Source organism: Rhinopithecus roxellana, chromosome 5 (assembly GCF_007565055.1).
Source record: "Rhinopithecus roxellana isolate Shanxi Qingling chromosome 5, ASM756505v1, whole genome shotgun sequence".
NCBI lineage: Eukaryota > Metazoa > Chordata > Mammalia > Primates > Cercopithecidae > Rhinopithecus > Rhinopithecus roxellana.
The window spans coordinates 32,062,528-32,085,141 of record NC_044553.1 but is presented as its reverse complement, the minus strand read 5'-3'; the positions used below and the strand labels follow the sequence as shown (position 1 = coordinate 32,085,141).

The window sequence follows — 22,614 nt, the reverse complement described above, 5'->3', positions numbered from 1 at the left end:
AAAGTTGTATCTGTATTTTGATTGTGACTATGAAAATGTTTACTTATATATCGTTAAGTAGAAATTGTACTTCTATTTCTACTGTATATAGATACAAATTGTATCTGTATTTTGATTTTGACTGAAAATATTTACTTATAAATTATTAACAGTATATCTGGGGTGAAGTAGAACTAAGAGTGACTTTTATTTTCCATGTTACACATCTCTGAGATTTTAAAATAACAAATATCTACTTCTTTCATAATCATGGATTAACAGTAGAGATTTTTAAGATTATGATTACACATGCACGAAGACTGGAGACAATCGAGAAAAATCCAAAGTTGATGTGTTACAGTGATGACTGTTGTCACAATCAAACTTTTGTTGCTTTTTAATTATGATGATTGTGTCAAAACAAATTTAAAAGATCAGCGTTTTGCCATCAAAAGGAAAAGAGAAGCCAATGAAGAAAAAGACAATGGGACAAATACTGAAAAACAAATCTCCAACTCAGTAGCATTTATTCTGAAAGAAAAAGAGAAAAATATTTTTGCCTACCCCCAAGGAAGCATAGGAGTGATGCTTGATAATTGTGTTAATATCCTTCAGCATAATGGTCCCACTTCTAAGAATCCTATAGAAAAATTTGCACTTATATGGAAAGATTTATATACAAGGAAATTCATTGATTTATAGTAGCAAAATATTGGAAGAAACCTAAACACCCAATAACAGGAGAATGATGAATGATGCATGATGATACATGGTGCATCCATACAACAGATGCTATGTTATGTGCAATGGCTGTTATGTTATACACGTCCATTCAATATGTTGGCATGAAAAGGAATTAATATGGTTTACATTTACTGACATGGAAATACATACGGTAATTCGTTGGTATCCGTGGGGGATTGGTTCCAGAACCCCCTAAGGATACCAAAATCTGTAGATGCCCTTATATAAAATGGTGTAGTATTTGCATATAACCTACATACATTCTTCCATATATTTTAATCATCTCTAGATTACTTGTAACACCTCATATGACACCAACACATCACTTCATTTGCGTGGATTCAACATAATACTCAGTGTGCAGCAAATCCAAGTTTTTCTTTTTGGAACTTGATGGAATTTTTTTCTGAATATTTTCAATTCTCAGTTGGTTAAACCCATGGTTGCAGAACCCATAGATATGAAGGGCCTACTGTATAACCAGGATATAATCCCATTTTTGTAAAATTAAATTAATGTGTAAGTACATGTATGTATGTGTAGTGTGTGTGTGTGTATATATATTATATATATATATATATATATATATATATATATAGAGAGAGAGAGAGAGAGAGAGAGAGAGAGTATATATGTGTGGGTATAGTGTTTGGGGTATGTCTGCAAGGATATACTCTAAATTGTTAGCAATGGAGTCCTCTAGGAAAATGGGGTTTGAGGTAAGGTAGGGACTTCTTATTTTTCCCTGAGTTAAAACCTCATTATAGAAGACAGCAAATAATTAGCAATGCCAAGAATACCAGCATAGAAAATCTAAATAGAGCCAAATTAAACAGAGTTGATCATAATGCAAAAAGAAAAACCCCTGACGGGTATAGCAGCTAAACAAAGAGAATACAAGACGCAAGGACAACAGGGTGACCAAGAATATCATGAAGAAAATACAGAGTCATTGTGGTTGAGGGAATGGCTTTTGGAGCAACCAGCCTGGTGCTCAAATCCTGACATGTCAATTATATTTATTTGGGTTCCATTACTACTATGAGCCTCAATTTCCTGCCGAATGTGAGGGTAAAATGAGATACTGTTTGTAAAGCGAATGTGAGGGTAAAATGAGATAATGTTTGTAAAGTTCAGGCAGCAATATGATCCTCCACATATCTCTACATGTCTACTTCCCAACTCTGAATTCAGAGATGAGATCAAATAAGATAATACAAGTGGGGGTGTAGTATTTGTGAGTGGTTACAGGGGGCTAAGAAAGAGATATTTTAAGAGGCTAGAATAAGATGTCTTTAGACACTATTTCTCAAGCCTTAGAAAAGAGAACAGTTTGGCCGGGCGTGGTGCCTCATGCCTGTAATCCTAGCACTGTGGGAGGCTGAGGTGGGCTGATTGCCTGATCTCAGGAGTTCGAGACCAGTCTGGGCAACACTGTGAAACCCCATCTCTGCTAAAATACAAAAAATTAGCCAGGCGTGGTGGTACACACCTGTAGTCCCAGTTATTCGGGAGGCTGAGGAAGGAAAATTGCTTGAACCTGGGAGGCAGAGGTTACAGTGAGCCGAAATCATGCCACTGCACTCCAGTCTGGGTGACAGAATGAGGCTCCATCTCCAAAAAAGAAAAGGAAAGAAAAGAAAAGAGAACAGTCTGAAAGCAAAGCTGCACTTCCTAAAGGAAAATAAATTAGCAACATAATAAACCCAAGTTTATTTTTCCCCTTTGGAAGAGTATTTGAAGAAACGGAAGGCTTGAGAGAATTATCTACACAAGTCCTCAGGTGCAGAGCTAATCATTACGAACTGTGGGGACATGCACACGGAGAAGCGATTGGAAAGACTGGCTGAGACATGTCAAGTGGCATGAGGTCTGATTAAACAGTGTTATCAGATATGATACTGTAAGAACTACCTAGGAGGTAAACAGCGAGGTTCAGCAGCTTTTAGACAGGGATATAATACCACAGGGTGAGTAAGGCTGGAGGAGAAAACACTCACATCTACATTTCCTTAAAACAAAGTCAAAAGATAACCTACTTATTAATAGCTATCAATAGTAGGAATGATAAAAAAATAGTGTATTAAAACTTTGTGGTTTTTGTTGTTGTTGTTGTTGTTGTTGTTGTTGAGACAGAGTCTAGCTCTGTTGCCCAGGCTGGAGTGCAGTGGCGTGATCTTGATCGAGGCTCACTGCAACCTCTGCCTCCTGGGTTCAAGGGATTCTCCTGCCTCAGCCTCCCAAGTAACTGGGATTACAGGTGTGCACCACCACACCCGGCTAAGTTTTGTATTTTTAGTAGAAACGGGGTTTCACCATATTGGCCAGGCTGGTCTTAAGCTCCTGACCTCAAGTGATCCTCCCACCTTGGCCTCCCAAAGTGCTGGGATTACAGGTGTGAGCTACCGCACCCAGCCAAAAAATAGTCTGTTAAAGTTTCTTAAGGTAAAACCAGTTTAAAAACTAGAAAGATAAAATAATGTTTCCTTCTGACCTAATTTAAAAGGACCCAGGAAACAAAGTCCTCTACAGAAATTGCAGGGGGTGATAAAGAGGGGAAGAAAGCAAATGAAGGAAGTAATAAAGGTACATCCAAGGCAGGATGGACGTGCAGGCATCATACTCACAGCCATAAACCAGATGAACTCCTCATTAAAGTGGAAGGCTTGTAATCTTGATTCAAAAACAAAACTCAGTGACTCAGAGTCCAGAAAACATGGCTAAAACCAAAAACACAGGCACACAACCTAAAAGGAGGTGCCAAGGACTGCCCTACTGTGGACACTTAGTCTGCTGACCATCAGATCAAGTAGATGGTTAGTTGAAAGACTGAGCACTAGTGAAAGGAAGCAGCTGGCTTCTCGGAAGCAGTGTTTTCGGGATCTGTTTTACTGTCCTCCCACGGTCCTTGAGGCCTCATAACAAACCTGCGCGGTCTATGGTATCGCAGATCGCCCTGCCCAGGCTGCCCAGGGGTCTGCTACGGTTGGAGGGGTGAGTGGGTGCTTCCTTCCCTTCCACTGCTCCTAGGAAATGGCTACAGTCAAGGGCTTTCTGGAAATGAAAAGGTTGCAGCTGAGCCTGAAAGCCACAGTGAAGTGTGACATTCTTATTAATTTTTCTTAACTTACAAAAATGATACATGAACATGCTTTTTAAAAAATTTTCAAATTATAGAGGAATTCATACAGTAAAAAATGAAAGTCCTCCTGTCCCCAACCACCCCGCTGGGCAAACAACACAAAACCCCAAAGTCTTTTCCTCCAGAGCTAACTGCTATTACTGGTTTGAGGTCCATCAGCCTGGACATTATTTCCTGCACATATTCAAACATATGTATGTAGGAAGTAGGCGGGATCTGGGGCAAATCATTTAATCCTTCTGTATGTCAGTTTTCTCAGCCTTAAAATGGGGGCAATGATATTACTCTCACAGGGTCATTGTGAGGGTTATATGAGTTAAGATATTTGGTATTCTCAGAATAGTGTCTGGCCTATAGTGGGCACCCAGTTCAGCTGTTGTGATTCATTCCTTATTCTTGGTCACAGAAGCTTAGCATTCTATTGTAGAGATGATAACAATTCTGAGAGGTTTCACCAACTCCTACCTGGATACTCAAGAACATACACAAGGCCGGGTGTGGTGGCTCACACCTGCAATCCCAGCTACTTGGGAGGCTGAGGCAGGAGGATTGCTTGAACCTGGGAGGAGGAGGTTGCAGTGAGCCGAGATTGCACCACTGCACTCCAGCCTGGGCAACAAAGCAAGACTCTACTCTGTCTCAAAGAAAAAAAAAAAAGAACATGTACACTATTAGCTCTCCTAAAATTAATGGGTTGAGGACCCTGGCCCAGAACTCAGAACTCTGCCTCTGGTCCGGTATTGCTTTCACCACACCACAGGGTCCCCCACAATTCCCCCTTAAAAGCCGAAACTGTCTGGATGGAGCAACGGATCCTACTCCTTGTCCCTCAGTGAGGTCCAGCTCAGTTGTCTTATTTGGACCCCAGGCTGTCTCTGGTGGGTTTCTGGAGCGGGGGGCTCTAGGCCAGGTGAGCCCTCCTCTTGCTGTAGTCTCTGGACGTGCCCCTCCTGGTTCTTGAGGTTTAACTTCCCCTTCCACACGGTGAGTCACTGCGTGTTGAGACTGCCGGCCTGAGGATTCCCAGCTGCTCTGGGTTTAGCTCAGGCTAATGGGCAGGATGGAAATGGCTGGGAGCTGGGAGTGAGGTCTGGTTGCTTATCGGGTTACAGATATTTTCAGAGCTACTTTTACATGCCAGGCACTGTGCCAGCCAGTTAGGGACACCTCCATAATGTAGGTGTGAGACTTGGTCATGGCTTCTAGGGGTCCCCGTCCATGTGGACAAAGCGCCCAGGGCTCCTGGGTCCAGCGGCTCTTCGCGGGGGGGAGGGCATTGGGGGAGCAGAGCAGGCCGGTAACAGGCAGCTCCTACATCTGACACCTGGTTCCTCTCCTCCTCCCTGCCTGGCCTCCGGGTCTGCTGCCATCTCTCTTTCCCTGGCAGGTTTGTGGCATTGCTGACCATGCTGGGTCAAGGCCAGGCTGAGGCCTTTTCTACCACCCTGGGAACTCCTCACATACCTTCAAGCACCTTTGCAGACTCAGGACTCAGAGCTGGAAAAGTCTTGAGGGTTATTCATCCTACTCATCTAACAGGTCAAGAGAGAAAATTTGGTGAGACAAGGGCAGGGGCACAAGCACGTAATAAGCATAATCAGAGCGCCATTCACCAGGGGAAGAACATCAAGCTTCTTTATTCTGTCCCTACGACAAGCCTGAGGCTTCTTTTATTTTTCCCACTTAAAGGATGAGGAACCTGAAGCTTGAAGGAGTCAAGTGAGTTGCTCAAGGTCATCAGGAAGCAGAGTAGCCTAACGTGTACTCACGTATTTCTTACTATTGGGAGCCTGAGACATCTACACAACCCACTGGTCTCTTCCTTTACAGGTGCCTCTTCCAAATCCAGGTGAGCTGCCCCTCCAGTCAGCCACAGGCCCATGGCCAGATATGGACTAGATGACAGAAACTTCCCCAGCCAGCCACCTTGGCAATGTCTGTCTTCCCTTCAGAAGCATCGTTCCTTCTGGAAACCCATTCCAGAGGAAGGCAGCATGGCAGGAGCAAGGGCCTTCCTCAGGTCCTAGTTTTGTTGGGCATTCAGCAAGGTGTGGGGGTTTAGTGTGTGGTACAGGGGAAGGCAAGTTGGGGTTGGCCCAGGAGAGCTCTGGCTGGAGCCTGTCTGTCCCTGTGCTATGCTGAAAGCCCAGCTGCTCCCCAGAACCAGCAGCCCCAGCCCCCAAAGGCCAGAGCTCAGTCACTTTCTTCCGTCTGCCCTGGATGACTAATTCCTTGCCTCCCAGGGTTTTCCGCGTTCATTTCCTCACAGATCATGTATTGGATTCCTTCTGCTTACTGATAACAGTTTCTCCAGAAATTTCTGAGAGTCATCAAAACTTAATAGTCTGCGCTGGCAGCCCTATCCCATCTCACATGATGGGTGGCAAGAGATATGATTCCCTTTGGTATTCCTGAAAGCAGATAGTGCAAATATGCAAGAGCACTCAAAAATCTACACAGTATTGTTAAGCTATATAAGCACAGCGTTAAATACAGATATGTGCCCACAGAATGAAACAGCAACGTGACAGATGCTTTCAAATCACTCAGAAGGCAAAGTTCCTTAAGGGTTCTACGAACTGCCAAGTCTCTTGGGGTCTGAGCATCTAAGATCTGCATATTAACACCTGCTATGGGTTGAGTTTGTCCCCACCAAAACTCATGTTGAAATTTGGTCCCCAATGTGGCAGGGTTGGGAGCTGGGGCCCAATGGGAGGTCATAAGGACAGATTCCTCCTGAATCGCTTGGTGCCATTCTCAATAGGTAATGAGTTCTCACTCTGGCAAGACTGGATTAATTCTCTCAGGAATGGATTAGATCCACAAGAGTGGGTTGTTACAAAGCCAGGATGTCCCTTGAGTTTGGCTTCTTCACATGTGTCTGCTTCCCCTTTGACTTTTTCTGCAATGTTATGGTGTAGCACAAAAGCCCTTACCAGAAGCCAGGCCATGCCCTTAAACTTTCTGGCCCTCAAAACTGTGAGCTAAATAAAGCCCTTTATTTGTAAATCACTCAGTCCCACATATTCTGCTGTAGTAACACAAAATGGACTAAGCCAGTACCCAATCCAAGTCATTTTATGTCACATGGATTTGCACCTACTTGGAGAGGTCAGAACCAATAAGGAACATTCTACACACAACACGCTTACTTCTTCCTGGTGGCTTGTTAAAGTCTGGTGAATGGGCCGGGCGCAGTGGCTCTTGCCACTAGCACTTTGGGAGGCCGAGGCAAGGGGATTGCTTGAACTCAAGTGACCAGCCAGGGCAACATAGTGAAACCCATTCTCTACTAAAATATAAAAAGCCAGCCAGGCGTGGTGGTGTGTTCCTGTAATCCCAGCTACTCAGGAGGCTGAGACAGGAGAATCGCTTGGATCCGGGATGTGGAGGTTGCAGTGAGCTGAGATCGCACCACTGCACTCTAGCCTGGGCGACAGGACAATATCCTGTCTCCAAAAAAAAAAAAAAAAAAATTTGGTGAATGGCCTTTCTTTAGAGTTGCAGGAACTCCTGCCCTGAACTTCTCAGTGAAACAGATCTCAGTTGGTCTTATGCTCCTCCCTCTCACCCATTTTTTCTTTTGCTGTTTCATTGCTGACAGCATTCAACAGCAATACACCCCATCTTTGTGTATCGTAAGAAACACTAATTCTAGATTATTACAAGCAGAAATATTTTTATCCTGAATAACACTGTTACTGGGGCAAAAGATAGATCAGCAGTTCAAGACTTTAGTTTCCTGAAATTGCCAGGTCAGGCACAAGGGAAAGGGGCTCCTGGATATTGACTAACTTGGGTAGGCCTAGCCAGGAGAAAGACAGCAACATGTGTTCTGTACTTTCTGGGAAGATCCCTGAAGCCATCACGGAGGCTCCCCAACTTCCAAGTCACCCATCTGTTGCTGTGACAGTGGGAATGGATTACTTAAGGTGATGGCATTTTGCTTTCTGTAGGTGAGCAAGTTTCATGGGTTCTCTGCTTTGCCTCCCTCTGGCTTCTTCCTCCAGTGCCTTCTCCTTGTGTGCCGCAGGGGATCAGGGATTCTCACCCTCCTGAGGCCCAGTGGGGAAGAGTGAACATGGCAGCCTCAAGATTAGCTGAAGCTGCCATTTGCCCAGCCTCTTCCATCCCAGCCATGTCAGTGAGCCCAGGTCTGGTGTAACTATTGCAGAATGCCTGTAGTAGGGAACGCTGGCAGTGTATTGGGCTGAGGTGGGATTTTCCCTCCCCATAGTGCCCTGAGCAATGGAAGTGGTGAGGGGTGAGGGAGCCATGCTGCTGAATTCTGGTTGGCATTGCCCCCTTGTGTAAAATGGGGAGTTGGGGTGGGGCAGCCTCTGCTTGGATTTGGTTGTAAGATAAACCTGGAGGAGAAAAAAAAGTTTGGTGAATGGTACCCAGTGTCCCCTGGAATTGAGGTGGAGAGGCAGGGCTAGGGAAGGCTTCCAGTATGAGTTAATTGATTTGGGCTCACTGCTCCACAGTGGCTGGGTCACAGCTCCCTATGATTTCTGTGCCAGTCCTTTACAGGAGCTATTTGGTGTCACGTCCTGGCAGTAGTCCCGGAGCTAAAAGGGACCACCAATTTTACTAATAAGGAAACTGGGGCCTGGAAAGTTGGCAAAATCTGTCCAAGTTTATAGGTCTAGGCCTCTGCTTTCCCAAGGGTGACCTGAAGCCATAGAGCCAGTGGCTTCATGGCCTCATCCTCAGCAGCCCCTGTGAGCTACCCAAGACCCCAGAGTCCTCCCACATCACACAAGGCCTGGGGCACCCCCACAGATTTTCTTAGACAATCTTAATGTCAATACTGTGTTTTCTTGTCTAACCAGGTCACCTTAAAAATGTGTGTACCTTTAACCCCAGCTATTTTCATTCTAAAATACAACTTCAAGAAATAACGTATTAATAACTTCAGGAAATAATAAGTCAGGAGCACAAAAATATGCAACAAGGGTAGTCATTGCAACTTTATTATTAGAGCAAAACTCTGCAAAGTATCCAAACACTAAAAATACTGCCATTTGCTTTATAAATGATAGTCTATCCATACAATGGGACGTGGTGATTTAAAATAATGATGTGTATAATTATTGACATAGAAAAGGGTTAAGCCATTTATTTAATGAAAACAAGCACATTTGTAAAACAGTATCTAGAAGACAAAGGACCCAGTTTCTTCAATGTCAGTGGCATGTAAACCAAAATGTAGGAGGAACTATAATAAAGAGGCTTAAGAAAGAACAAAAAATAAAAAAACAGGCTTAATATATCAACCACATGCAATATGTTTAAACCCTGATTCCAGAAAAGCAAGTGTAAAAAAGTAAAGTTTTGGCTGGGCATGGTGGCTCATGCCTGTAATCCCAGTGCTTTGGGAAACTGAGGCAGGAAGATGGCTTGAGGCCAGGAGTTCAAGAACACGCTAGGCCACAATGTGAGACCTTTTTAAATTTTTTTCTCTACGAAAAGTAGCCAGGCATGGTGGCGCATGCCTATAATCCCAGCTACTCCAGAGGCTGAGACAGGAGGATCACTTAAGCCCAGGAGTTTGATACTGCAGTGAGCTCTGATCAAGACCCTGTCTTTAGAAAAAAAAAAAGTAATTTTTTCTGTTTTTTTAGATTAGGGAAAATATAGCATGGGTTGATTATTAGCTATTATGAAATTATTATTAGTTTTATCGGGTATAGTAATGGGAATTATTTAATAATTGTGATTTTTTTTAAGTCCTCATCTGTTACGAGTAAAATGAAAAATGTAAAGTATACTCCCTTAATGTTTACAAATGCATGTACATGTTTTATATGTATAGATTCATGGAAAGGGGCTGCAGGAAGCCCAGGAATTCGTTCCTAACACCACCACAACCCACTAAGTGCTCAATCAATATTGATTGTCTCAGTGAATCAGTCCCGGAACCAAGCATGTGAATTCCCCACAAGCTCCGTGACCTTAGAAGCTCCAGCAGACTCTGTGTGCTTTGCCACCAGTGCCTGGCACTTGATTCAGGCTTTCAGTCAACACTGAGGACCCCACCCAGTCAGCAACACCAGTGCTAGTGAGTGAAGACGTGTCAGGGCGGAGAGCTGGGAAGGACCCTTCAGGCAATCTGGAGGGTAGAAAGCAGCAGACTGCTCCACGGACCCTAAACGAGAAAGGGGACGTGTTGGCTCCAGCAATTCCCTCTTGCAGCCCACCTCTGGCTACCACAGATGCTGGTGTGAAGTCACCTCTGCACTCAGTCACTGGTTCTCTGACATCTTCCCCACCCAGTCTCCCTTGTGTAGCACAGTCCAGCCTCCTCCCTCCTGGCTCCTGTTGTGCGTGCAGGAGGCCTGTTGGGGAGTTGGTAGAGCCAGAGATTAGGAGAAGGGGAGGCAAGTAGGATTTATGGGATATTTGCCTTTCCTAAGAACTGTCCTCTGCTCATGATGTCAACCTAGGTTCAAGGTACGGAGGCCAAATAACAGGGAAGAAACACTGACTATTAGCAGCCAGCTGGGACAGAGGCCGGGTCTGGCTACAGGCGGTGGGGCCTGGTCAGGGTCATCTCTGGGTGGCCTCCTCCACACACTGACTTCTACCTAGGGCTCAGGGAGGAGGATGAAGGGGCAGCAGTGAAATGGCTTCGCAAGGAGTGCATAGTCTGCAGGAAGTGCCTCCAAGACACCAGCAGACATTCTCTGGTAGAGCCTCTGCCCCTCACTCCCAGCTTCCTTCTCCTCTTAAAGCCCTGGCTGAAGCAGACACAGAGCTCCTTCCCTGGGCACCTGAAACTGGGCACAGGGCATGAGGATGTTCCCACCGAGATTGCTGAGTGCATCTTCTCATGAGTAGGAGCTGCTTGGTGGGGGTGGTGCCATGGGGGCATCCTTTGTCCCCTAGGACTGGACCCCTCAGGCCTATGAGGCAGCATGTTGTAAACGATTTGATGCCAGGATTCCTGGGTTCTGTGTAATTCTGGGCCATTGACTAACCCACTGTGTGATCTGCCAAGTCACTTCCACAATCTGAGCCTCAATTTCCACCCTTGTTAGCCAAAGGGTTGTGTTAAGACAATCTTAAGGTCTCCTCTGGCATTTATATCTTCTTTATCTACAAAATGATTGTGTATGTGCCTTGTTGTGAGGATTAGAGATAATTCATGTCAATGATATTATATTTGGTACAGAAAATATGTCACCTTCAAAAATCCTGGGATCCTTTCCTATGGGAAATGGGTAACGTAAGTCCATTGCCCGCTAAACAGGACCATAAACAGCAGCATGAGTCAGATGCCACTAACAATATTTATTACCCAAAGTAATCTGACAGATTCGGACACAAGGTCATGGCTTTCCCAGGTTACAAGAAAATCAGAACCTCTTCAAACTCACCCTCCACCCACAGTCGAAGTAAGGGATTAAAGGCTACAGCTCAAGCTATGTCATGGCTACTATCTCCTCATTCTTGATGAATAATCTCCAAGTCACAAGTGGGCATGATGCGATTTGGATCCAAATCTTACCAGAAAAAAAAAAAAACCCACCATTAAAATAAGACAAGTTCATAGAAATCATTCCAACAGAAAGATACCAAGAGCCTTTACTGGCAATGAGAAGAGGAAAGATTTTCTGTTTATAATAACCAGAAAGAAATGGAATTGTCTAATAATCATCAGTTGAGTATGAGCCTAGTAGGGGATGCTAATCTTCCGGGGTGGGGAAGTCTTGTGAGCTAACCAAACCCTCCTGGTCTCTGGCGAGGTCAACAGGTAGCAGTTTCCTGGTTGCCTAGTAACAAGGGACCGTGCTTAGGGGTGGGGTGGGGTGAGGTATGTTGGGGAGGGGGACCTTCACTTGGCAAGTGAAATAACACAATTCTCAGGAGTTGAAAAAGAGGCAATCTTCAAACAGTGCTGAGAAGTCCTCTTACTTTTTCCACATTAGGGGAATGCAAGCTGGTTTAACCTCACAAGACACTTCCTTTTTTGTTTGTTTTTTTCATTTGATTGGCTTGAAAATTATCCTGGATCCAGGAGGGTGATGCCTTTTCTTATTCTCCTTTTATCATCAAACCAAACAGCCGAAGTGTCTCTAGAGACATTGCATTCTAAACTAAAAGTGCTGACAAGCCTTCATCCCAGACCCTAAGTGGCAGGTTTTCATGAAAATCAGCTTCTGGGCCAGTTAAGTCTTCATGAAGTTATCTTTTCATAACTCAGCCCTCATTCCCCTCTGGGTCAGTAGCAGTGGAACCAGGAAAGCCACGGGCCAGATTTCCTTACTCAATGAAGGCACTCCAGGAAGAAGGAAAGTTGCCGGCACCTGCCTGCCAAACTCTGCTCTGCTTGCTGGACTTTGCTTAGCATGAACAGGCCATTCTGGCTACAAGTTCCCCCAAACTATCCCAGATTGTATCTTTAAGGCACACCAATTCCTCTGCGTAAGGACTTCTGTTCACAATGAGTTATATTAATTATTCTTAACATTCAAAAGAGAAAGTTCTGCATGAAACCCACCCCTGTCCAGCCATTGTGCCCTGAGATCCCAATACTGTGGGGATGAGGGCAGAGCCAATTAACATCAGGGATTCTGGTCATTGGGATCACACTTGAGCATGATTTTCAACCCCAATCCCTTTTTAAATGTTTCAAAGGCCTCCAGAGCTTTCTCCAGAGGAAATCTATGGGTGACGAGGGGTTTTATGTTCACAGACTTGGACGCAAGCATCGAAATCGCCACTGGCCACCTGTAATAGAGCATGAGCATTATATTCAACCTTCAAGAGGAAAGAGCCAGGTGCCCAAAACTACCAAGCACTACATCAGCTTGGCCATATAATTAGCACTGCGGTTTGGCAAAGCCAATTTTACAGGCCAGCAACTGAGGAAAGGACCTTATGGCTTACGATTCAAGGGTACAGAGCCCATTTCCAATGCCCCCACCCCTCGCCCACCCCCTCACTCTGCCATGTCTGCCATGGAGCCTAGAATTCCTGTGGCACGAAGGAACAAGGCACATGGTGGAAGCCACTGGGAAAAGGCAGAGAAGCCGTGGGGAGGCAGCCCAGGACAATCCAGCCACACCCACTAACAGCTCAGCTTACTGGAAAGCTGGTGCCCTGATGAGGGCATGGAGTTGCAGCCTCTAAAGCTAGGAGTAAGGGCCACTGCTGGGGAGTGGGGTCCCAGCCAGAAGGCCCCAGGCGGGGAGAGGGTGGAGCTGCAGAACACTGGTGGGGCAAACTAAGCCCCTTTTGCTTCCCAGGGTGGGTCCTAGGGCTCAGGAACGGGAGCCACAAGGACTTGATTTCTTCCTTCTGTCCTTTCTCTCCTTCCCTTTAAAGGGAGAAAATGGAGATCTGGCAACTTAAGAAAATGGGGGGAAAAAGGGGCCTGGCGGGGATAAACAGCAGACACCCAGTAAGAGCATGCTTCAAAATCCCCTCCCTCCTTCCCTCCATTCATTCTTCTGTCCTTCCCACTCTTTAACTGGGAATGAGTGTTCTCTCTTTGGATCCCTGTTACATCACACGGCTATCAGTGCGGCCAGGGAGTGCCCCCCATGAACACACAGGCAGAGACTCATGGGCCCAGAGGCTGAGGGGGGCCTGCCCTGGTCTTGCTGGAGGCTGGGCATCCCGGCTCACCCACAGCATACTCACGTGTTGCAGTATCGAAACACGCCCTTGATATCCACCTCCCGGAGGGCTGCATGCAGTAGGGGTATGGTGGTCATCTCAGAGCCCAGCCCCACAAGCACCAGGGTCCCACCAGAGCGAGTGGCCTGTAAAAGGAAGTAAAAACAAGAAAGCTCAGAAGGTAAGAAATACTGACTTCCCACTTACAATAACATAGTATCATCACACAGTATCTTCTGGTTGCATCAGCTGAGCATCTCAAAATTCCAGAGAATGTGATTCTTGTACAGTGCTGAACTGCTCAACCTGCCAACCAAACTTAACAGAGTGGCACAGTAAACACTGTTTCCTTTAAACCTTCTGAAAAAAATACACTTAACCCATGGAGAACCAGGCACAGTGGAAACGTCTTCCAAAGCTTTACAGATTCGGGACCCAATAATGGCTTCAGCCAGCTCCACAGTCTAATAAGCACCTGTTCCTCCCACAGAGCGCCCTCCACAGGCAGCGTTTTCATCAGAGCTGGAAGGAACCGCCGGCCCTCTAAGCTCACCGGTGCTGAGAAAACTATAAACACGAGACAGATGAGTCACTTATATTCTGTGGTTTAAAAAGGCTTTATAGGTGCGTGCAGGCTGGCGGTTAGAAATCGTTTGCTCTGGAGATGTTTACCTCAACAGTATGAGCCATAATGGGTTGTGTCTTCCTTGAATGTTTATCTGCCTTATCAGCTGCCCACTTGGAGTGGGCAATTTCACAGGTGGCTGTGAAATTTCTCCTGAAAATTTCCCCAGAACTCCCTGTGAGTGCTGTGCTTGTTCCAGAGCTTTCTGGGGATCACTGTGCTCAGTGTGGTGAGAGACAGAACAATGGACAATTCAGTCACGCTGGGTGTTCATTATAGTCAGCAGCAAGCATTTATTGAGACCATTCTAGGTGCTAAATAGTGGAACTAGAGAAAGGCACACACCACAGCCTCCACTTCTGAGATGAAGGATACACCATGGAGAGAGGCCTGCGGTGCCATGACCAAGAGGTGAACTCAGGTTGTGAGTGGTGTGGGAGTGACTCCCGGGGCGGCCGCTTCAGAGCTGAGGCACCCTGGACGTACCCTCTCAGCCCATTTTATAGGGAAACTACCTCATCAGCACTTCCTCTCTACCTGGTGATGAGGAGGAACACCAACTGGCCATCCCAAGCTGCCAAGATGCCAGCAGTTTGCTGACCCCAGGTCAAGGAATGCTGGAACCACCTGGACACTGTCCTGCAGGTATGGCATCTGCATCAAGGATATGACATCAATTCTACCCCAAGGCATCTGCCGCGTCTCATCACAAACACTATCCAGTCAGAACCTGGCAGGACCGCGATGCTCAGATATGTCCATATTTGGTGCAGCCGCCTAGCCTGCTCATTGGCGGGGTGGCCTATAGGATTCTACAGCACCTGTCATGCATGACAGTCCCACTCCCTACATCAAGAGAGAAACTGCTGCAGGTCCGGTGAGGCCCATGGGTCACATTCACCTCCATGCCTGCCTCAGGTAGCCTGGCAACCAGGCTGCCACCATCAACAGCTGGAAATGCCAGCTGTTCCAAATGCTCTAAGGACCGGGCACAAGAGAGCCACGTCCTTGAAGTCGTCCAGCTTATACTGCCTCTCTGTGGGGTGGAGGTCACTGACCTGCCAACAACTTGAAGACAGTAGACACGACTTACTCATGTCTTAGCCCTCAAAGTGCCCAGCAAAACGCCTGGCACATGGCAGGTACCCAAGACATACCATGGGTAGATCAGTCACACACAGACCCATGTTCCTCTCTGAGCTTCAGCTTCTTTTTCCCCTTCCCCCATGGCGACCACTGCCTGTGACAGTGAAGCAGGGGGCTGGCCGACTCCAGCTGAACCTCAGGACAGTGCCGAGGTGGCACCCGCTCCTCCCTCTTCCCCACTGCTTCCTCAGCTCCTAAGGCCATGGGCAACTTAGTAGGAGGAGGTCTAGGCAGCTCTGCTACTCAGCTTGGTGAGTCAGCCTTCCCTAGAATGTCTCATGTGATGCGAAGTGCCCTCGTGCATGAATCAGCTGGACTCAGAAGGAAGGAGGAAGCCCACGCTACCGTGGAGAAGCAGTCTGGGAGGCAGGGACGGGAGTCCCCTGTGGTGACAGCTGCCTGCGACCCTCCCGAGCCCTGGCCCTGTCCCCCCACCCTAGCATGGTTGTTTGTCCCCTCCTTCCCTTCCTCTCCTAAGCAGCAGGGCACTGGGTTGCTTCCCCTCCTAAGCAGTAGGGCAACTCAGGCACTGGGGCCTGTCAGGGCTGGGCCTGGGCCTGACTTGGCTTGCCTCAAACAAACCACAAATCCCTCAGCATAAAACGGTAACTGATTTTCAGGGTTATTGTGCAGATTAGGCATCATGTTTATAAAGTACAGCAGAGAAGCTGGCACGCAGTAGGGCTTGGAACCTGGAAGTTATTCTCTTTCCCCTCTTTTCCTCGTACTTTGATCTGTCAATGCCACTCCCTCCCACCACCTCCAACTTCCTGCCAACTTCCCATAAGTGGTTGGTGGGTCCCTGAGGGGCGAGTCAGGCATTGGCAGCTTATCTGTTCCTAAGTCTTGGAGACAAAACAAGCAGTAGACACCTGTGAACCTGGAAAATAACCTCGCCTTCGTGACTAACTGAATGTCTGTCACTTTATATCAATGACTAAAAGATTGCAGTTTTCCTCAATAAAATAAGACGGGGATTTCCCACATACAATTAAGGCATCATTCCCTGTTTTTCTTCTTGATCTTTTTACCAAAACTACTGCACTTTTATGATCACGGATATGATCATGAAGCCAACCCCATCCCCAAAGTGTGTGTCCTGAACAGTTTTCAAGGCCCATGTATAGCTGTTATCTTGTGTGAACCTCAGATGGCCCAATGAGGATGTAAGGCAAGTTCAAGTACAATCTCCACACTGGAGATAAGAAAACAGAGATAACAAAAGATGAATCAATTTGGCTTGGGGCTCACACAGCAAGCTGGTAAAGAAGCTTCACTCCCTACTTCTACCTCCTTCACTTCCCTATGCTGATTCCCCAAAGCTGCCCTCAGCCCACTCACGTAGATGCCCGCCTGGATGGAGGCCTCTGCCCCCGTGCACTCAATGGTGACTTCCGGCTTGCACCCCAGCAGACCTTCTACTTTATTGGCGATTTCCTGAGGACTCTCCTTGGAGATCTGGAGGACTAAATCAGCCCCAATCTCCTTGGCTTTGGACAACCGGGGAGCAGACAGGTCTGAAGGTAAAAAAAAAAAAAAAAATTCTTTCAAAGAGAGAAATCTGATGACTCATTAGGAAGAAAAGAAAATGGAGGTGTAAGATCTGATGGCAACAAAGCTCTGGTGCAATGGGTGGTGTTGTTGAGCCCAATACATCCTCTTCACATCAAGCTTGTCCAACCCGCAACCTGCATGCAGCCCAGGATGGCTTTGAATATGGCCCAATGCAAATCTGTAAACTCTCTTAAAATATTATGAGATTGAAAGAAGTTTTTTTTAAAGCTCATCAGCTATCGTTAGTGTTAGTGTATTTTATGTGTGGCCCACGACAATTCTTCCAATGTGGTCCAAGGACATCAAAAGATTGGACACCCCGCTCTATACCCTCATACCCTCCCATGTCTACCACACAGCTACACAAACACACCCACACACACACTCTCACACAAACTCTCTCTAATAGCTTCTCCTAACACAAAACACACTCGCACACTCTTCTATATCTCCACAATCCATACACTACACACTCACCCCCTCCACACCATCACAGATAACCTCTCCTTACACATACACATACAGTAGGCCCAGCTGTTTCCCCATCAAGGAGACTGAAAGAGAACAAAGCCTTACCAGTCACCACTACTTGAGCTGCTCCCATTGCCTTGGCCACGAGCAAAGAGACCACCCCGATTGGCCCTAAACAAAGCAGAAGACGGAAGACGTTTGTGAAATATTCAACATCTGCTCTCCCACTCGTCCAGGCCATGGGCAGGAACCGTATCTTTTGTGTGTGTCTAGCATCTACCCAGTGCCTGGCATGATAAGACCTTACCGGCTGTTTGTTGAATGCAGAAGTGAATGAATCCATGAAGAATTATTCTCTACATGAAACACGCTCCTAGTGCTGGGTTCTATTTAATCCTCTCAAACCTCAGAGCTAAAAACTTCCCCCTTACTCCTGGGCACTAGTGGAGATAATCTCAAAGAACCACAGGATTCAAGGAAACACAAAGTTATTCAGAATATAAGAACCTTTGGAAGGTCTGGACTTGTTTTCCTGTTCTTTCTTTGCCCCGACCTTCGTGAGAACCCATCACACCTCCCCTAGAGAGAGACATATTCTTTTTAGGTGTCCTCTGAGGACCACCTGGAGAGGGTCCTTAAGTGAGCTGGCTCCCTGGGTTGGCCCAGGTGCTCACATAGCCCCAGGATACTCAGGTATGCAAGGATTTTCCTGAGATACCTGCTTCCTCATAGTATCTGCATGCTAAGTGACACTGTGGTTTTAATATAAAAATCAGACCCACAGAATGAAAGCAATGCAGAATATCTTTGGGGATTTACTTTTTGTACACACCCCCTGAGAACAATTTTGTGAACTCCCTCAGAAAACAAAACACTGAAAAATAATGCCTGAAATGTCCAACAAAGCAAGATTAAAAAACTACACCGCTATTAAAAATTACACCATAACTCTTTATCTATTGACACGGAAAAATGTTCACAGTAGATTGATTTTTTTTTTTTTTTTTTTTTTTTGAGACAGCGTTTTGCTTTGTCGCCCAGGCTGGAGTGCAGTGGCACAATCTCAGCTCACTGCAACCTCCACCTCCCAGGTTCAAGTGATTCTCCCACCTCAGCCTCCTGAGTAGTGGAGACTACAGGCAGCCGCCACCATGGCTGGCTAATTTTTGTATTTAGTAGAGACAAGGTTTCACCATGTTGACCAGGCTGGTCTCAATCTCCTGACCTCAGGTGATCCGCCTGCCTCAGCCTCCCAAAGTGCTAGGATTACAGGCATGAGCCACCGTGCCCTGCCTGATTTTTTAAAAAGAGTAGGTAAAGGAAGCGGATTTAGCATGGTCTCAGAAAAAAGCTAACTAACTAAAAGATTCTATACCCAAATATTAATAGTGGTTCTCTTGGGCTAATCGGTGACGGGCTTGCAGGTGAATTTCTGTGTGTGTGTGTTGGGGGCAAGGCATGCATGTATGTGGTATGTGTGACTTATTTTCTGTTTCTGTGGTAAAAAGGTACTGGATCCATGCAGATTTTGTAAGAATCTGTCACCTGAGTCCTGCAGTCTGCTAGCCCATTGTGGCAAGTCTATTCTACATCCATCACCCCTCTTAGGAAACCCTGTGATCACTTATTTGGCCTGCCAAAGAAAATCATAAACAAGTATGAGGAACCCCAGATCACACCACAAGGAGTGTAAGCGTGCTGTCTGGGTCACCAGCAGTTAGAAGCCTAGAATGATTCGGTCCGAGGCTGCTCAGGCCTGTTCCAGATGGCTGGAAACAGGGGATGAGGGAAGGCAGCTAGCTACAACCCTACTGCAGGCAGAGTGCTGGCTCCCAGTGGTGTGGGAGCAGACCACTGCTCACTCCTCCCACTGGCTGGGAACAGGGTCTGCCTTATTCATAGATGGGACTAGGCCATCACTTTGCTGGTATAATTAGAAAGTTCCAAGAGTTGCCCTTCCCTTTACTATCAAAAATATTTCTCTAAGGTGGAGGTTGCAGTGAGCCAAGATTGCACTGCTGTACCCCAACCTGGGCAACAGAGTGAGACTCTGTCTTAAGAAAAAAAAAATTTCCCTAGTTTCCCATCAAGGGTTCAAAAATAATCACCAGATTAATTCCTTTTTTTTTTTTTTTTTTGTGAGACTGAGTCTCACTCTGTTGCCCAGGCTGGGGTGTAGTGGCACAATCTTGGCTCACTGCAACCTCTGCTTTCCAGGTTCAAGTGATTCTCCTGTCTCAGCTTCCCAAGTAGCTGGGACTATAGGGTGCGCACCATCACGCCCGGCTAATTTTTGTGTTTTTAGTAAAGATGAGGTTTCATCATGTTGGCCAGGCTGGTCTTGAACTTTTGGCCTCAAGTGATCCACCTGCCTCAGCCTTCAAAAGTGCTGGGGTTATAGGCATGAGCCACTGCGCATGGCCCAGATTCATTCTTTTTGTTTGTTTGTTTTGATATGGGGTCTTGTTTTTTTTGAGACAGGGTCTTCTTCTGTCACCTAGACTGGAGTTTAGGGGCACAATCATGGCTCACTGCACCCTTGACCTCGAAGGTTCAAGTGATCCTCCCACCTCAGCCTTCTGAGTTGCTGGGACTACAGGCACACACTACCACACCAGCTAATTTTTGTATTTTTTTGTAGAGATGGGGTTTCACCATGTTGCCCAGACTGGTCTCGAACTCCTGGGCTCAAGTGATCCATCCGCTTTGGTCTCCTAAAGTGCTGGGACTATAGGCGGGAGCCACCGTGCCCAGCCAATTCATTCTTTAAATGAACGAAAGGACTATGTTGCCTAGGACATATAACCCTAGTTAGTATCATGTCTGCAGATACTCATTTGTTTAGCAAAGTGCTAGTCACGGAGGGAACGGGACACTGCAATCCTCCCTTACCCAGAAGGATTCTAGAACAAATCTCAAGCCTTGGAGGGGGAATGAGATGGGCAGAGAGGTCCCCGCATTCCTAGTCAATGAACCCGCAACAGGGTGGCTTCTGTTTCTTACCAGCTCCACACACAAGGACCCTGTGTCCCAGGGTAACTCCACCTCTCCTGCAGGCATGGATCCCCACAGAAAGTGGCTCAATCAGGGCGCCTTCCTCAAAGGTGACGTTGTCAGGAAGCCTGAGGAATCATTCGACACACAGAGATCCTCTGAGTTAACGACAATGCTAACAATAGTATTATACATGCCCAACGTTACTGTCATAACAACCATAGCTAACATTCATCCAGCATTTATTTATGTGCAGAGCAATGTGCTAAGCAATTTATATACATTAACTCATGTAAAGCTCTGGAATAGTTCTGTGGTAGGTACTATCATTCCCATTTTACAGATGAGGAAACAGGCTTGGTGGGTTAAATGACTTGCCCCAGTGGTTCAAAGCTAGTGAGGGGCCCAAAGAGCTCAAATTAGAAGCCAGATATGTTCTGATCCCAGAACCCATGCCACAGTGTCCCCATCTGAAGAAGGCAACATGGTTTTCTTTGGAGAAATCAATTCAGTGAAATGAACACATTACATTTTCTGTAATGTGCTATCCAAGGTAAGGCACGGTGGTTATCATTAATAAACGAAAAGTTTACTTAACAAGGAGTTAACATGGCCACGTTCCAGCATCTCGTCTGCTTCTCAAACTTACAGCCTTTTTAGTTTCACTTTAGCAAACAATCCTGACTATCACCAGTTTTGCAGAACAGTGATTTAGCAATGGGCATCACTCTGATAGTCACCCCCCATATTATACATTCCAGAGGAACCACATCTGAGGACAGCAGCTGCCCGGCTCACCCAGGACCAGTTAAGAGGAAAAAGGGCCTGTTCCACATAGCTGATTAAATGATGTGTCACCTTCACTCTGGGTTCTAGGTTTTCACTTCCACTGGCATCTTGACCCTCTCAATAATACTGCTAATGATGACAGCAAGTATTTGCATAAAGCTTTACAGATTAGGAAGCATGCTCATCCATTACCTCATTTAATCCTCATGATAACCATGTTAGGCAGGTAGGGCAGGCTTTTTAAAAAACCTTTATTTTACTGAAGAGGAAACTGAAACTCACTGACATTAAGAGAATTGCCAAGGTTATGAAGCTTAGGGAGTGGAAGGCCAGGCTTAACCACGGTGTCCTCATTCCACATCCTCTGCCTGTCCCACATCAGCTGCCTCCTGGTATGAGCAGCTGTGTAGCTAATATTAATATCCAATTTCTGCTAGTTCCTCACTGCCCAGGATTTACCCAGCACCCCAAATCTCCACACACAGGAACATGAAAACCCTCAAGTTCCAGAAAGAAAGAAATGTGGCAGCCAAACCATGTGCTCATCCCCATGATCCTCTCAACACTGTCCCTAATCTTCAACAGAATAACTCAGAGTCCTCCTATCACTGTCCCTGATCCTTGACAGAACTACTCCCCAGGCCTTCGGAGGCCCAGCTGCCGCCCACCACCCCTTATCCCTTCCCCTCGGCTTCTTTCCCATCACTTTCCCTACTCCAGTCCACTCTCCTGCTCTGACTGCGGTCACACTCCTTCTACTCCCCCTAGAAGTATCCCTTCTACATAATGGGAAAAAGTTTAAAATGAAATAGTGAAGATTCCTAAACTCTCTCAGGGACTCCACAGGCTCCCAGACATGCCTGCCCTTCCACATCTGGGCTTCCTGAAGAACTCAGAAGGGCTCTATGCAGAGGGTGGACTGCATGGAAGCTACATCGAGGAGAGATGGGATTGGGGAAGGTGATGAGGGAAGATTGTTATCAGGAAGAATACTCTACTGATTAAGCAGACGCTGCCTCATCCGCCTGCACCCAACACAGCCAACCGTGTTGGAAAGCTATCTGGTGTGGAGGCAGAAGCATGCACAAGGAGTCCTGGAGGCCAGCCCCGCTGCCACTGACCTTGGGAAAACCACTGACTCCAACCTCTCCAATCTTGTCCAGTGGGGGTTGATGGAGAACAAGGATGAGAAGACTCCAAGATTCCTCCCAGCCCCAACCTTTCATGACTTTGTAAACACCAGAGAGCGATGAGGCAACTTGGTAGTTTTTACAATGGGGTTCAGGAAACAGGCCAAATTGGGTAATGGATGATTAAGAAGCCAAGGAGGAAGCAGGAAAATAGAAAGAAAATAGGTAGGTACACAAATAAAGAGGCTGTGGTGGTATGGGAATCCTAAAAAGACATCAGAGAGGAAGGCTTGGGTAGGGAAGAACTGGGGACACAGGCAGAAAGCACCCTGGGAGGAGAAGAAAGGCAGGGGCTGTATGACTCCCCAGAGACCTTCCTCAGCACCCCCACTGCCACTGCCAACCAGAGCCCC

The 22,614-nt window shown here is 46.4% G+C and overlaps 1 protein-coding gene across 2 annotated transcripts in view; it reads right to left on the bottom strand.

The window, feature by feature from the left end:
- Window positions 1-8,821: 8,821 nt before the first annotated feature.
- The window catches only part of SORD (sorbitol dehydrogenase), a 45,067-nt gene continuing 31,274 nt past the window's right edge, over window positions 8,822-22,614 (bottom strand). The window contains exons 5-9 of one of the 2 annotated variants that reach the window (XM_030930765.1): window positions 20,292-20,410; window positions 17,394-17,459; window positions 16,605-16,780; window positions 13,517-13,638; window positions 8,822-10,016 (exon numbers count right to left, since the gene is read on the bottom strand). In XM_030930765.1, the coding sequence (XP_030786625.1) occupies window positions 9,824-10,016; window positions 13,517-13,638; window positions 16,605-16,780; window positions 17,394-17,459; window positions 20,292-20,410 (676 nt within the window). In that variant the 3' untranslated portion in view covers window positions 8,822-9,823. Of the gene's footprint in view, window positions 10,017-11,141; window positions 12,602-13,516; window positions 13,639-16,604; window positions 16,781-17,393; window positions 17,460-20,291; window positions 20,411-22,614 lie in introns of those variants that run through there. The other variant, XM_010352939.2, reaches the window with a different exon arrangement.